This window comes from Microtus oregoni, unplaced genomic scaffold (genome assembly GCF_018167655.1).
Source record: "Microtus oregoni isolate MIOR12 unplaced genomic scaffold, Mior012 000030F_ref0000283, whole genome shotgun sequence".
In the NCBI taxonomy this organism is placed as follows: domain Eukaryota; kingdom Metazoa; phylum Chordata; class Mammalia; order Rodentia; family Cricetidae; genus Microtus; species Microtus oregoni.
The window spans coordinates 4,476,021-4,492,037 of record NW_024543089.1 but is presented as its reverse complement, the minus strand read 5'-3'; the positions used below and the strand labels follow the sequence as shown (position 1 = coordinate 4,492,037).

At 44.8% G+C, this 16,017-nt stretch overlaps 1 protein-coding gene across 1 annotated transcript; it reads right to left on the bottom strand.

Moving 5' to 3' along the window:
• Positions 1-1,084: 1,084 nt before the first annotated feature.
• Positions 1,085-10,793, bottom strand: Adamts1 (ADAM metallopeptidase with thrombospondin type 1 motif 1). The gene is made up of 9 exons (XM_041678606.1): positions 9,604-10,793; positions 7,694-8,040; positions 7,233-7,365; positions 6,723-6,890; positions 6,023-6,309; positions 5,616-5,802; positions 5,335-5,510; positions 4,242-4,417; positions 1,085-3,437 (listed from the first exon to the last, which is right to left on the bottom strand). Exons 1-9 carry the CDS (start codon positions 10,331-10,333, stop codon positions 2,738-2,740), a joined length of 2,904 nt encoding a protein of 967 aa, XP_041534540.1. The 5' UTR covers positions 10,334-10,793; the 3' UTR covers positions 1,085-2,737.
• Positions 10,794-16,017: the final 5,224 nt, after the last annotated feature.

Genomic DNA, 16,017 nt, shown 5'->3' with positions numbered 1-16,017 from the left:
ATCATCTATAATAGTCAAGTTTGTAGACATGTTATTCAGGTTTTCTAGATATATGGAGATATATTTCAGTTAGATAGGTATACTTGAAGTCTTTCAGATACCTTCAGAATATGGAATTTAAAATGTTTTAATAACTTAGGACTTTTTATGACAATAAGAAACATCTGCTCCTGGCAGCCCCAGTAACTTCAAGAGGAAGATGGGCATCGAAGAGGCTCATTATGGAGCTTATTAGCCATTTGGGCAAGAAACTGCTCTTACCTGTACTGTTTGATGTTATGCTGTATGAACTGGACATGCAGGACCCACAGAATGGTGACTGCTGAACTTACCTAAAGGTGAGACTGTCCTTCAGGGTTCCTGCTTCATGGAAGAGTCTCCCAGCCCTTCTTCAGGACACAGAAAAAAGCAACTGATGAACTTTGCCAATACAAGGCATAAGAGATCTTCAAATTTCCTGTTTCATGGAAAAGTCTGCCAGATACTATGGGCTTGTAGGCTGAAAATGAGTGCCCCAATGTCACAAAAGTTTTGCATTTAAAGATTCATTCAATTATGTATGAAGACTTTAGTTTTTCCTTTGGGTCTTATAGTAGGTATTATGAAACATTAGCCCAATGAACATCCCTACTCTCACTACATTCCTTCAGTTGCTAAGCTGGACACAACAAGTCACTAAAGCTGAAGTTAGTATTTTGTTAGTGATCAAGAATAATGATGCCGAGAATAAAAGGTGGATGTAAAGTTGGAAATGTCAGTGGCTGTGCATCTCGTCAGCTTTCTAGCAAACAATTTTCTGAAAGTAACATCATAACAGAAATAATTTGGACTTGTAGTCAATTATGTACCACTTAGTTGTCAAAATACAATGATCTACAAGAGGCTAGACTCCTGGATTTCTCACAAATACCTCTCAGCACTACTGATGAAGGAGGCAAAGATTTCAAAGTGTTAGCTCACCACTCATATTCTGTCCCAAATGTGTGAGTTGGTTTCTCCTCAATACCTTAAATATGTTTCAAAATTCTTACGTGATATAATTAAAGGAGACAAAAACCCAAAATGCATGTGTAAGCTGAATCATTTTCCATTTACTTTAACACACTGGGGGTTGGCAAACAAGCTCACAGAACAAATATGGCCCATCATTTGTTTTTGTAAATAAAGTTTTATTAAAACACAGCCACAGTTAATCATTTACATATCATTATGGCTGCTCTCATTCCTACAAAAGCATTCACTGTCACATGGTTGTGGCAGGATACAGCCTACAATGCCATAAATACTTACTATCTGGCTCTTTACAGTAATTTGCCAACCACATTAGTAACAATCTTATCACTATAGACACCATAAACTTGTTTTTTATCAGTACTTCTACAGACAGGAAATACAGTTCATTCACTGAAATCTTAAAAACTATCTTGAAATCCAATATTTGTGTCTCATCAGATTTCTTGCCCAGGAATTAATCCCACTTCAGAAAATAGACATACACATTCAAAAGTGTTCTTTTATTATTTCTAGTTAACATATATTGTATAAATACTCTATTTTATATGCACTTTTACAAAAGCGATATAACTTAAAGGTTTTATCATTAGAAATAAATGTATAAAAATAAATATGTTATAAGCATTTATTATAAACTATAGTCCTTCTTAGAAGGAACAAACAAACCAATACTTATAAAGTACATAAAATTCATAGTAATGTATTTTACTATATACATATGGAAACAGTCATATTCTCTCTCAGTAGAAGAGCTGAACAGACATTCACCAGGATACGACTGTTGGACCAGCTGCCAGGAGTGGACCTGCTACCCCGCAGCAGCCTCCCATGTAAGACAAGTGATCTCCATGTTCCCAATCTCATGGGACGGTTTTCTATACCCCATTCTTACTCTGGCATGACATGTGTGATATCACTGCCTTTTGTGAGACATGGATTATCTTTAACATTCACAGTCCCCAGGTAGGCTGACCTCAGGAGAAAGCAAGGCAGGAGACAGGTTGCTCATTGTGTTTCCTTGAGTTTTTATGTGCACTTCACACAGTTTGCTATTTGTTTTTTCCTTTTAGAATTAATGGAGATTTTATAAATAGGTGAGTTGTTTCTACCTCAACATGAATTACAGTTTAAAAAAAAAAAACTGAGATGGTGTAAGAAGGAACGGTGAACCATTTTGCAGAGGTGGGCCTTTCTCTCAGGCTGAACAATCTAAACATTTCACTATTGATAGAAATGATGCATCAACATTCTCTGAAACCACAGCAGTCAGAAGCTTCAAATAACGATCTTGTTTGTATCCTTCTTCCTGCCCTCACTGCAAGTGATATAAAGTCAGTCATGTTTACAATACAATCTCACCTTTCTTCTGCTTTGCCTTTCCCTACCCCCATGATAGAAAGCATCTAATCAGCAACAGACAACAGGGCTTGCCAGACTGCGGCCGGAGTCTGACAACTGTGTCTGCAATCGATGTAACAAAAGAAATACCTAATGACGCTCTGGGGCTTCATCGTGCTACATATGGTCTCAGATGCTAATTGTCTCATTAACTAGCTCATCAAATTTTAACTGGCAGGATCGTGTCCTGATCTACCCACTTTGCTATGTGCCCACCCCCCACACACCTCATTGACAGGCCTCACTGGTTACTGGTTTGGGATCCCTCCAGCACTCTTGATCTCAGTGGATCAGCCCTCCCATGCTGCCTTGTTCTTAGAACTGTCTAACTGCACTGTGCCAATGTGCAGAAGTCAATGTAATGCTTTGGTTTCTTCAGAGGATCACAGCTCTCATTGGACAGCACTCCCCCATCATGGGACAGACACTTTAAGGTTCTCTTCTTATAGCCCTTCCCACAAGTTTTGGAACATGGTGACCAATCCCCCACCTGCCAGTGTGGGCAAGGCAACTCTGCACACGGTCTGGTACTTGCTGGCTTCACTTCCTTGGCACACTCGGAAGCAGGGCGCCCGTTAATGTCTCTGCATTCAACCACTCTTCTCTGCCAACCGGACCCACATGACTTGGAGCATTCCCCCCACTCTTCAATCACCCACTCTGAAAATGTGGGGATAGCATTGAATGATTCCCTCTTCTTCTTCACAAAGTAGGTGTATTTGATTTTGGGTCGGATAGCGTGGCCCACCATAAGAACCTGGATAGTTAGTGGTTCTTTGAGCGGACTGAAGCTGCGGATTCTTTCCAATGCTGCCGAGGAGCCACTGTATCTTAGGACAGTTCCTCTGTAGGTAAGGTCTTGCTCTAGTGTGGACAGAGTAAAGTTTCCATTCAGGATATACGTGCCATCTGCAGCTCTGATGGCTAGAAAGCTGCCATTGTTTCTGGACCCCCTTTGATTCCGGTGTTTCACTTCAATGTTGGTGGCTCCAGCAGGGATTGTGACAATGTCATGATACCCAGGACTGTGAACAAAGAAAATAGGTAGATGTCTCTCAATCACTGGTTAATCAGCCACATTGCTTAAAAATATAAAATTCTTTTTTTTTCCCTTTACTTTTTCTTTCTTTTTTGGGAAGCATTTTTGAGACAGGGTTTCTCTGGCTATTCTGTAACTTGCTTTGTAGACCAGGCAGGCCTGTGAGATCTGTCTGCCTCCTGAGTGCTGGGAGTAAAGGCATGCACTATCACACCCAGCAAAAATATGTAATTAATTTACATGTGACTTTTCCTACTATGTCTTTCAATCCCTGATTAAACAGTTGCTTTGCTTAAAAATATGCAATTGTTTTAAATATGATTTTAATTAGTCATACTTAACGGTAAATCAAAATTAGTATGTGATTTATTTCATATGTTCGTTAAATAGTTTTAGGTTTTGGAGATGAGAGTTCACTTGTAGCCCAGGCTATGTTAGAACTCACTATATAGTCCAGACTGGACTAGAACTCATAACAATCATCCTCCCAAACACTGGAATTATATGAAGTATTTGGTTTGTGTTTGTATGTGTTTATTTTTTGAGACAGGGTTTTATGTAACCCAAGCTGATCTCAGAACTTACTATATAGGCAAAGATGGCCTGAACATCTGACCCCCTTGTCCCCCCTCTCTCTACCTCACATATGTTGAGATTACAGGTACATGCCAATACGTCAGGTTTATGTAGTTCTGGGCACTGAACTCAGCCAATGTCTTGTGGATACTAGGCAGGCTCTCTACCAACTGAGTTATATCTTTATTCCTGAACTACGTGCATTGAAACTTACCTTGTACTAGTGACTGATCCTGATATCTTCTTGCACGTGGACCCATTGCCTCCACAAACACCACATTTATCGAACTTCTTTTTGGAGTCTATGATGCGATCACAACCAGCTTTTACACACTGTCCTTGCACACAGACAGAAGTAGAGTCTGGACTACAGGGAGTGCCATCGACGACCTGTGAAGACAGCATACACCGGGTGGTTAAATGTCTAACGCGAGGCAGGTGTGTGGTGGCAGCTGCGCGCACCCTCCTTTGTGCACTCTTCCCACGCTGCTATTCTCTCCCTCACGCACGATGCATTACCCTTCATTGTCTTTTTCAATAGCGACCCGTGAAGCTTATAAATGCCTTGATTACTTGTTTACTGGTCTCTCTCCCCTGCTGCTAAGGTCAATGGAAGTAGTGTTCACTGTCAGTTTGACTATTGCTCCATATTCAGTGTCTAGCATAATAGGCTGAGGTAGAAACTACTTCATAAATCACTTGCTAAAGATTTCGTCTGCAACTTGGACATATTTTCCCATCTCACAATGCTAAGGATCTATGATAACCTTAAGTAAATTTGATTTTCTGCTTCAGAGCAAGACTGATCCCCTTAGCAAAACGTCAAAAGAAATGGGAGTCTCTTTGTCCAAAGTACATGCTCCAACAATAAATTTTCAATGCTTAGACTCTCATCTTAATGAGTATGTTTGTACGTGAGGCTGCTGGGTACCCAGTAACCAGTACTTTGGACTAGTTTCTAATACTCCTGGATGCTGTGTTAATATATAATTTATCTAACCATGAACTGTTGTATGTGAAACCTAGTTATGCGGGGAGGTCTTTGAGTTTTCAAAGGGTTTTTCTTTGGATATAAAGAAACAATATTAAATACATGTAAGACACATGATTACTGGATCTAAGCTTCCTTTCCAACTGAGAGCAACACAAATCTCCAAACAAGGAGTTGTTCCTGCATTTAGAAGTATTCCAAAGTCAAAACTGAACGTGTAGGTTAATATGTAAAGAGAGCCCAAACATTTGCATGAAAAGGCAGCAAGCCAAGGCCTTTGGCTCCTTAGCAAAGATCCAAGTGTAAAAGTATCTACCTTGGGCTGTAAAACAAAGAAGTAGCCAATGCCTTTGGCTTGACAGATGAGCTTGCACCTGTCCTTTGGTGAGACGCCAGCATACTTGGGTGTCCATTCCACAGTGGGCTCGTTCCCAAAGGAAGCTTTTGAAAACTCATTGTGGGCTTCACATTGCTCCTCTCGGAAAGTTTTTCCTGAAAAGAGAATGGTACGATGGGTGTTACCAGTTTCCACCGTTTCTCCATTCCACCGTTTCTCCATAGCCCCGTTTCTGAGCGCTGAAGGGCAGTGTGACTCACCACTGTTGTCCGGACAGTCCTCGACGTTGCAGGACCTGTAGCGTACTCGTTTGCCTTCACAGTACTTCCCTCCGTTTTTGGGCACTGGGTTGTCACATTCTCTCATTGTATACTGAACTCCTCCACCGCAGGTCCTCGAACACTCTCCCCAGGGCCCCCACGTCCCCCAGCTTCCATGAACAGGAGTCTAAGTGGAGATATGAATATCACTGTTAGAACTCTTAGGAGACATTTTAGGGAATCAGAGAAAATGTAAAACAGAGAATCAATTCTCAAACTACACTATCATCTCCTCTCTCCACTATGGGACATAGACGCAGGAGCTTGTCTGCGTAAGAACCTTAAATATCACTTTGTTCTTTCCAGTTCTGAGTTGTAAATAAACAGGATTCATTAGACAAACTCACAGCAAAATGCTTCAAGTCGGTCTTGTTCACACATTTGCCACTGACACACCATTTCCCTTCTCCACAGCTGGTGCCATCTGCCCAAGGGAAGTGCTTCGTTTGGCACACCAGTAAGCCACCAGAGGTACCAGTGCACCATAGGGTAGAACACGTGCTGGCTGCATCGGGACAGTGTTTGGATTCCTCTCCAAATGTAAACTGACACTGACGGTTGGCGTCATATAAGGTACCAGGGAGATCAGATGGGAGCTTGATGGGGTTCTGGGGCTTGTCCATCAAACATTCCCCTGGGGGAAGAAAAGGCAATTAATTATTAAAACATAGCTGGTGAAAACATGCAAAATGGTCTGATTGTGGTGTTACAAGATGTTTGCTATGTGAAACAATACACAGCATTTTATGTGATGGTAGCATTTTAGGAAAACCAATGCCAGGGAGATGTTGATTTTTATTAAGACATTGTCCTCAAGGGCGTACTTCTGGATTAACAGTTGCAAGAAATTATTCTGTTCAAAATATGCATAAATAGATTTTGGGAACAGGAAGCACAGAGGATAAAGATCTACAACTTAAGCTCTTGACAGAGAAAGTGATTCTGAAAGGGGGGAAAGTGAATTGAGCAAGAACAATGTAGCCAGTTTAACTGGAACCCTACACAAGAGGGTTGGATACCGCCTAGAGAGAGTAGCTGGCATCTTACCGTGGCCGTTATCCAGGAATGATGTGACCATGTAGGCACTGCAGGGAGACCACGGCTGGCTATGGTCCAAGCTGGAAAGCATGGAGGCCATCAGGTGAGAATCCCCGCTCACACCATTAAGGCTGGCACAGTGCTTGGCATCATCATGTGGCATGTTAAACACATGGCCTGGAAAGCAAAAAAAGACCCATAATAAAATATGAACATAAGCCTGGCCCTTCTTTTGTAAGGGACTCAATTCTACAGGAAGGAACATAAACTGTTTCAGGGATATTATCTACTTTGATCAGGGTATATAGAAAAATGTCAATTTTCAAATGTTCAGAGTGCTTTTTCTTGTTCTAATAAGACCATATCTAAAATAGTGGAAAATATGATCTACCATTTCTACGACTGCTGGTGGTCAAAGTAGCAATATAGTCTGGGATATTTTCCTTTCTCTCAAATCAGACTGTCTTATTGGGTTGAATCTATGCACTGGCCTCAGCCTGTACTCTGAATCTGACTTACCCAATTCATGGGCTGTGGTGAAGGCAGCTTGCAAACCATCATCTTCTATGACTGAACAGCTTCTGCTGGGGTCGCACACAGTTCCAACGTCAGCCATCCCCAGAGTATCACATGTGTGGGAGCCACATAAATCCTACAAAGAACCAAGGGAAATTCCTTTTAAGGAGGACAGTGTGAACTTGAGACTTAGCTCTTATGCCGGACAAGTCTTTACATGTGCTTTGGAACTTGTCCGTTCATTACTGTTGGGGCCCCGAAAGACTACATGCCACTTTAAGCAAGATTTTCTCTACTACTTTTAAAATAGGACTGTGCCAGTTAAGATGTTGAAATTAAAATAGAAGTAAGCAAAATAGATTAAGCTAGCCTGTTAAGCAAAGTCAACGAGGCAGTATAGATGAGATGGCTTTTTCATCCCTCCTTATGCCACAAGCTGATACAATGACAGCATCTTGCCTCACCTGCCTGGTGAACAGAATGGCTGTGTCATAGTGCTCTGCATCCCGGTCACTGGGAGGGTTGTGTTGCTTCTGCCAGCTGCAGAAGTTCCGCAGGGTGAGAGCAGCATTGGAGGTAACCTCTGGTCCCTTCTGCTCTTCGTATATAACTAAGATCTTGACCACCACCAGGCTAATTGAATTCCTAATGCTGGGGTGCTTGTAAAACCTGGCTGCCACGGAGAACAAGGTCAGAAGGTAATGCTTTAGGCCGCTGCCATGGAAGTCAGCCATGGACTGGTCCGCCACGAGCATGGTTTCCACATAACGGGGGCTGGACACAAATCGCTTTTTTCTTATGTTTCCAGGTCCTGTGAAGAGAAAAGACAGTTTACTTATTGGCAGTCTCTCTCAGAATAGTGACCTTCCTGGAGTATATTAGGAAAGCTAACCATGTCAAAGTAAATAAAACTGAAATATACCTGGAATAACAATAAAACAAATATTTGTGCCTTCTAAAAACTGTGAATGTTATTTTTAAAAGATTTTTGTCTTGCTTTAAATAAAACAAAAAACCAACACGGGATTCTTAGAGTCATCAAACTGTCTGTGTATGTGTCTGCAGGGTTTCTTTCGTGGTCTGTGGAAATCCACAGCCCAAGCAAGGCCGTATGGATATCGTCCTACCGAGCTGTAGTAAAAACTTGGCAAGGGCAGGGCACAGCGCCCTGAGTCACCCTTTCACTATTGAAGCCAGGGCTGAAATCCTGAATGAGATCATCCTGCTCCACGTGGAAGGCACAGGACAGGGAGGGGGGCGGAGTGGGAGGTGGGGAGGGGTTTTGCCAAGGGGCGGGGCTTGAGGAATCTCAGTCTGCAAGACTTAGCTCTCTCATTCAAGGGGTCCCTGGGGGTTCTCTGCTCTATCCAGTTCCGGGCACTAGGACCACCCACTCTGCCCAGCAGTCTATTTCTGCCCCCACCCCCACTCCCATTGTCCCGGGAGAAATAAGTTCCTGTCTCAAACCAAGGTCGCCTGTTTGGAAAACGGCCCTTCTCTGGCAGCTGACCGAGATTCAACGGTCAGAGAAGTCGTAAAATAGGCTATGACCCATCATTACCTGCTCCCCGGAGCAGAATGATAAGGGCAGGATACTTAAGGAAGTGAAAGAGAACAAGAAAGCTGAGTGACCAAATAAACTAACTCGTTAGCAAGTACTGAACACGCCAGAGGTAGGAGGAAGTGTAGCAGGGAGATTCGCGGCGGGTTACATTCCACCGCGACGGGGAGCTGAACCTCGGCGGGGAGAGGGAGCGCAAGACCCGAGGCAGAAGTAGGAGGCGCGCGGAGGCGGGGCGAGCTGGGCAAGGACCTCCCAGGCAGGTTCTACTGAGGGACCCCGCGCTGCCGGCCATCCGGGTCAGCCTTTCAGATGGGGGAAGGGGACAGAACTGAGATCGCTGCGCCGTTGCCTAGGCTCCTGAACACACAGCGAGGTCACCATCGCTCCTCTGCTCCGCCCTCCTCTGAACGCTGAGCGCACACACTTAGGTTACAAAACTCAGGGAGAAACTACAACTCAGCCTAAGTGAGCTCATACATTCACTACAGGAATTAAAGGGTTGGGAATGGATTCTCGAGTTTAAGGAATCGGGTTACAAACTCCCCGGTGGAAACGCTTAGCCCTTATCGGCAGGGATTCCGAGTCTTCTCCCTTTTCTTAAATTATTAACTATTCGGGCAAATACTTGTTCTAGCAGGGTTTGGTCACCCATTTTGGGGGCGGGGGTCACGACCCTGAACCACTGCTGGTCTGAGTCCTTCAGGTCCAGAGAAGAACTAAAGTATGCCCTCAAGTCACGTCTCGTAGAGAACGGAGGTGGATAGAGATTTAAGTGTGTGTGGGGCGGGGGAAGGGGGTGCGTTCTTCTACCTGTTGGCTTTCCCGTCCCTTGCTGCGTGGGGTCCCGCAGTGGCCGCTGATTCCGGGGGTCTCGACTTTCCGGGTGCGAGTCGCCGGTTGGCAGGGTCTCGTCGTCCATGACACCGCACTTGGCTCCGCCGCTGCCCCTCCGCCTTCTCCTGAGGATGTGGAATTGCGGCGGTGCCGGCGACTCCTCCTCCGGTACGGCGGGGACCAGACGCTCGGTGGCGACCTCAGGCGCTGGCTGGATGAAGAACTCCTCGCCCTGCAGGTAGAAGGCACCACGCACGCCTTCACAGAGGCTGAGGGCGGCGGCGGAGCTGGGGTCACCATTCACTGTGCCGGAGTAGAAGCAGTGCGCCAGGTCCCCGGTGGGGTCCAGATGCTGTGCCTCGGACCCGGGACTGCGCCCCACCGTCTGGAGGGTGAAGCCAGGAGCCAAGAAACCGCTGTCCGGCTGCAGCTTCAGGTGCAGTTGCTGGCCAAAGGCCTCCAGACGGAGGCGCGTGGTGGAATCGTGGCCGGGGTCGCGCTCCAGCGAAGGAAGCACCAGCTCCTCGTACTCCTCCGCGGGTCGCCCTTGTGCGCCCTGCACACACAGCAGCATTGCTACGGAAGCGAGCAGCAAGAATAGAGTGGGTGAAGGCAGAGAGGCCCGAGACTTAGCTGCCTGCTGGACGTGCCCCATGTCGGAGCAGAGCCTCTGCTTGCGTGACCCCAAAAGGACTGCTGGCTGCATGACACCGCACACTGCAGCTCAGCGAACCCTTGTTCTGGTTAGGCGCTCAGAGCTTCGCTGACCTCCGGATGCTTAAAATTCACGATCACTTTGATTTGAAAGTTCGAGTAGAGCTGGCAGCCAAAGCTCCGGGTCTCTTAGAAAGAGGCGCTTCGGCTCGGCCGGCGCGCGGGAACTTTTTATTCCAGCACCGAGTTGGAGGCACCAACAAGGCTGCAGCTGCCAAGAGGCTGCTGTAGGATCGAGAAGCGCTCCGGGGCTGGGGACCAAGTCCAGGAAAGAAGCCTGGACTCTTCTCCCTCAGCCTTGGCCGCAGTGTGCCTGGATCTGAGCAGGGATCTGCTCTCTCCGCCGTGCTGTGCGCTCTGGCCTTGCAATAGCACCTGGCTCTGAGCTGCTTTCCAGGGAGTGCAAGATCTAGGCAGCCCAGGCAGCCCCTTTATAGCCAGCCACTTAAGAACTCCTCCCTCTCTCCCCCATCCCTACGACACCGCCCCCTGATCTCAGTTGGTGCTAAACCACGCTCTACGCCGCGGGCCCGAAGGGGGTGGGGGCAGCCTCCGCGCTGGCCTCACGCCACCGCTCGTCACTCTGGGGGTGTAAGACGCCGTAACAGCGCAATGACCAGCACTTTGTACAGCCCTGGCTGCTCTGGGGAGAAGGGTGAACTTTTAAGTTCATCTCTTGGCTACAGATTCCCGGACCACCCTGTTTCCTGCCACCCTTCCTGTGCCCGGGGTGGGCTAAAGTTTCCAAGAGAGGGGTTCGAATGGGAGAGATCCTTCATCAAGATTCCCCCGCGCCTTGGCTACCTCTCAACTTTCCCTCTCCCCCTCTACTCAGAGCGCATTCTCCCCTAAAGTGGGATGTGAGCTAAAGCTGCGTTTTAAAAAGTACCCCACTTCTCCGTCTCTCTCCTACCCTTTCACAAGTACCTCAACTTACAGAGTCCTCTCCTTTTACCCCAGCTCTTCTTGGGCTCTGCGCTTCTCAGGAAGAATGTTTGAGTGAGGGAGCCACGGAACACTGTAAAGACTCCGGATTTTAAAAAATCCACGTGGAATGGATTTTTTAAATCCATTAACTTAACTTAACTAGTTTCCTCAAACCTTAGAGACGTCTGGGTGAGGTTGAGGGTGGGTGGGTGGGGGGGTACCCTGGTTCTTCTTTCCTGAATAGGAGAGCTGGAGCCAGCTTCAGTTCCCTAGAGACTAAGCAGGGACTTGGGCTTTCTCTTCTTCATTGGAGAAGTAACTCCCGCCCAGTCCGCGTACTTCCAAAATCTAAGAGCAGCTGCTGCAGGCCGCAGGCCAGGGGGACAGATGCGTCTAAGAGCCCCACTTTACTCAGAGGGCCAAAACGAGGGGGGAGGGGAGGAGGAAATCGGGTTCCTCCTACCGGGAAGGGAAAGGCTGCATCCGCGTTACGAAAGTGACAAATGCTGAGCCCTTCCAACTCCTGGCCCCTAAGAAACAGCTTAGAGGCTCCAACACTAAAAAGAAGGAGGGGCTCCGTGACCCAGAGGAAGGAAATGGTTCACAATGCTCTCACTGGCGGAAAGGCACTAAGACAATGTAGAGACCGACAGTCCAACTCCCGAGGCCGACTGGCGCGCTCACACTGGCGTGCTCCGGCTCCCTGCCCTTCCCAGTTCTGAGCTCCTGACTTGCTGCCCCACCCCCATCCGTTGCTCCAACCGCTTCTAGTTGATCACGTCCCCTTTGCTCCTCCCCCAGATCTTCCAAACTCCGTGGGCCTCAGACAGTTCCTTGGAGGCCTCCAAGGCGTCCTTGTCCTTTATCCAAAAATTTCTTCCAGGATACTTTCCAATGTCTTTTCTCCCAGGGTTCTAGATAGCCTACATGAAAAACATAAACAAAAACTTTGTTTCCCACTCCCGGGAAGATCAAATGAGAAAAATAAAAAGTGCCCCTGAGAAACCAGGCTACTTCACCCTCCTTCAAAGCGCTAAAATCACTTCTTGGTGCTTGTACCCACCGGAGGGGTCCTGTCTCAATCCTAATTTTGGTTTCTTAATGTCACACTCACAGCTGAACTAGGAACAACAGGCAGCCTTGAGCTTCCACCAGGAAATGTAGATGTTATCCATCTTCCTTTCTGCCTCTTTATCTCATTCTTCGGTTTTAACTGACGGCCACAGAGAGGAGTGTGCCGAGTCATTTGTGCGGTGTCTAGCCTAACTCTGTCTAAGAACCTGTTTTACAAGTGGGCTTTCCTGAAAGTGCCCAAGGTTTCCTGGTTGGCCCACTTTTTTTGGAGAGACATTTCCATTTTCTGTTAGGCTGTTTTGTTTTATCACTGCATTTTGTATGGCTTCCTTCCCTTCTGTTCTCTCTTGCTTGCTAGCAAGCAAGGACAGACACTTGTTAGAACAAATCCAAAGATGGCAGAGTCACCAGTGCATTTACAAACCCCTTCCTTGCTTAGAGAATGCAGAGAACAAAAGTTAGTGGGGGATGCAGACTGAAAGATACTTGAGGTGGCAGAGGCGCTGGGAGCTCCATTAGATCCTTAATGTATATGTGATGTCCATAAATTGAGGCAACAAGGAAAATTCACAAGACCATCAGAAAAATATGTAACTTTAAAGTCAATGTGTAATATATTTCTATCTATCTACTCTCCCACAGAAACTTTAGCTTTTAAAGTAGATGCAGGCTTGGCATTGAGCCCATTTCTATCTCGTGTGTGTTCTTATTGGAAGGTATTTTCATTTGGGAGGAAATTCTGAATCTCAAATGGGTTGCTTCAAATCCATTATAATTTTTTCATATTTCATGTTTTGTATCCAAATAGAGCTGGAAAAAAAAAAGCTCAGAGTTAGAGGGGAAAGGGTTGCCAGGAACATGGCTTTTATATTCTCTGTGCTTCTCTCCAGATTTCTGTTCTTTTGCATAATGGCTCCAATCTGTTGTGCACCTGTAGTTCTGGGAAATGATTCTTTTTTAATCGCTTCAACAGAGACATGGGTGTTGGAGTTGCCAATTACTAAACTGAAAAAGTGCACATTCACAAGAGTCTCGAACCCATTTAACATTTTAAGACCAGAACTCTTCGGATGTTTGTGGCTTTTGGAAGACAAGCATATAACACACACACACATTTTAAAAAGCAAATGTACACTGAAAGAAAATATCTAAATGAAGAAGCAAGGTCATAGGGGTTCTGTTTATTAATGGCTGGAGGGACAATGGTGAAACATGGAGTCCTTGTGGTAAGTGTCCTAGTGTGACTTGTGGAACAGCCTTGCTCCTGGGTATGGACACTCATGCGGAAGTCATGCTAACCCCTGTTCTTTGAGTTCCTCGTCTTCTTCCTGTTGAGTGTATTTCTTCCCACATGAGATTGTAGGAACACCAGTTTTACACAGTTGAATACATAGGTTTGTACTTTGCAGCGATGTCCTTAAACCATCCGTCTCAAACCGAAAAGTTTGACCTTCTAAAAAGAATGATTGTTCTTTATGGATAGACCGAGTCCCTGGAAAAACAAACAAGTATTTTAAAGATAACAGAAGAAGAATCAGAGTGTTCACTTCGGTCTGCACCTTCCATGTTGGCGTGTTTCAAGGATCCACACATTACAGACAGAATAATTCTCATGAAGTCTTTCTCAAAGAGAGCGCCACACAGGCAGCTGTGACTGAGGAAGTCTGGTTCTATGGGGGAGCCATTAGGACTGCTGGAGTGTAAATATTGTCTGGAGCAACAGCTAATGAGCCTATTTCCTAACCGTGGAAGGCTTTTGATTCACAGCTCATACCACACGCTTTGCCAATTAGGAACGGGAAAGCTGTTTGGCATTAGTCTCACTTTAGAGCACACACACACAGAAGTCAACATTGGGCAAATGATTTTTTTAAAATCCTGATTTTGAAATCAGAAAGAAAGCATCTATTTAAGCATGTTGTGAGTTTAATTAATATTAAACCTGAGAAAATACTAATTCTATGTGGACATTAGTTTTGTATAGACTCACAGACTTGTGCATTTGAAGATCTGAGGGCAGTACCTTTCTACTCTACTGTCTTAAAAACTATAGCAGAGATGAACCTTAAAAAGGTTAATTAACTTGCCCGAGATGATGTAGTATAACATTGGGATCTCAGAAATAAATTACTCTGGTCATACTTTTTAATCAAATATATTTTGATATTTTAATCTAAGTGTTTGGTAGGTAAGTATAAGAATTATGATTTATGTTTTTTATAAATTATTAATTTTTTATTATAAATAAGAAGTTTGAAGTAGTAGAAAGAGTTCCACCTTAAAAGTTTCACCACCTTTATGACCTCTTTCTTGGCCACAAGGTGGCGACAGTGTACAACAAATGGTTCTTGGTTTTCTTTACAAGTTAAGTCAGGAATTTGCAAAGGTTTTATGTCTTCGATTTTAGATAACCAATTTCTCTTACTGTTGTCAGGATCTGATAAACTAATTTAAAAATATTGCAATGTTAATTGTAGTCACATATTTCCAAGTCCCCAGCTAATTCTTAATCACGTGATTTAGTTAGCTTGATTAAAATATTAGTTATGCTTTTAAAAAATAAGAATTATCTTTGGCTTATTTTATTTGTCACAGTTGAGAGCTCTATGCAATTTAAATGAGAGAAGAAATCACGGGTTTGCAGTCAACTAGGACAGATTACGTCTCTGTTCACTCATTTACTATGCATGTTTTTTTCAGTGGACACTACTCCTTGAATCTTGGTACTGACTTTAATTGCTTTTCCAGGTTTACAGTATTTTCCTTGGCAACAACAAAAAAAGTTAAAAGTGAAAAAAAAAGAAAGATGGAAAAAAAAAAGTTGGGTGTAGAGTGGGGGCTGGGGTGAGGGAAACATTCATCCGCCAGGGGGCGACAAAAGACAAATTTTAAAATAGCTGTTAACCAGCCAGTTCTTCCTGCAGTGTGTTTCATTATAGAAATGTTAGTGACTACCCAATACCTTAAGATCTCAAAATCATATAAAGATGCTTTATTACTAAATATAAGCTACTAGTAGCAACAATTTCATTAGTTTGATAAATACTGGAATGAAAAGCAGGTAATGTCAGTCAGCAGGAGGCACACAAGACTTCAAAACAGAGCTTGAACTATCTTGCTGTAGCCTTTTCCTACACCAAGCCTGTGATTTGTGGACTAGCCAATAGAGAGCATCCCCAAGCCTCCATTCCAATGTTTAGCCAGAGGCTGGAAGTCCTGTCTCTGAATGTTTTGATGGTGAGTTTTGCTCCAGACGCCAAAAAATGCTTCACCTCAAGGCCCTGAAAGCCCAGCAGGACTTGTGACTTTGAGGTACTCCCTCCTCTGATAACTGGTAGCTAAGATGAGAACTGCTATGGCCTGAGATGATACACCAGGGCCTCGAACTGGCAGCTGCTCAGAGTCACTGTGCTGCACTTCCCATCTTTCCTACCCACAGCAAATTGTGTATTTTAAGCACAGGCAAATCAGTGGATCCACACAATCACATCTGGAAACACTGTTTCTAAAAACCTTATCCCAAATGGCATTATTTCTAGTTAGCTTTTTCTTTAACTTAAATTAACATATTTCTGTTAATCTTTATACTGCCCTAAGGCTTGTTTACCTCATCTACATTCTGTCCATCCTGCTTTTTTTGCTTCTTCTGTGTCTGTCTGTCTGTCCGCTGGCTGG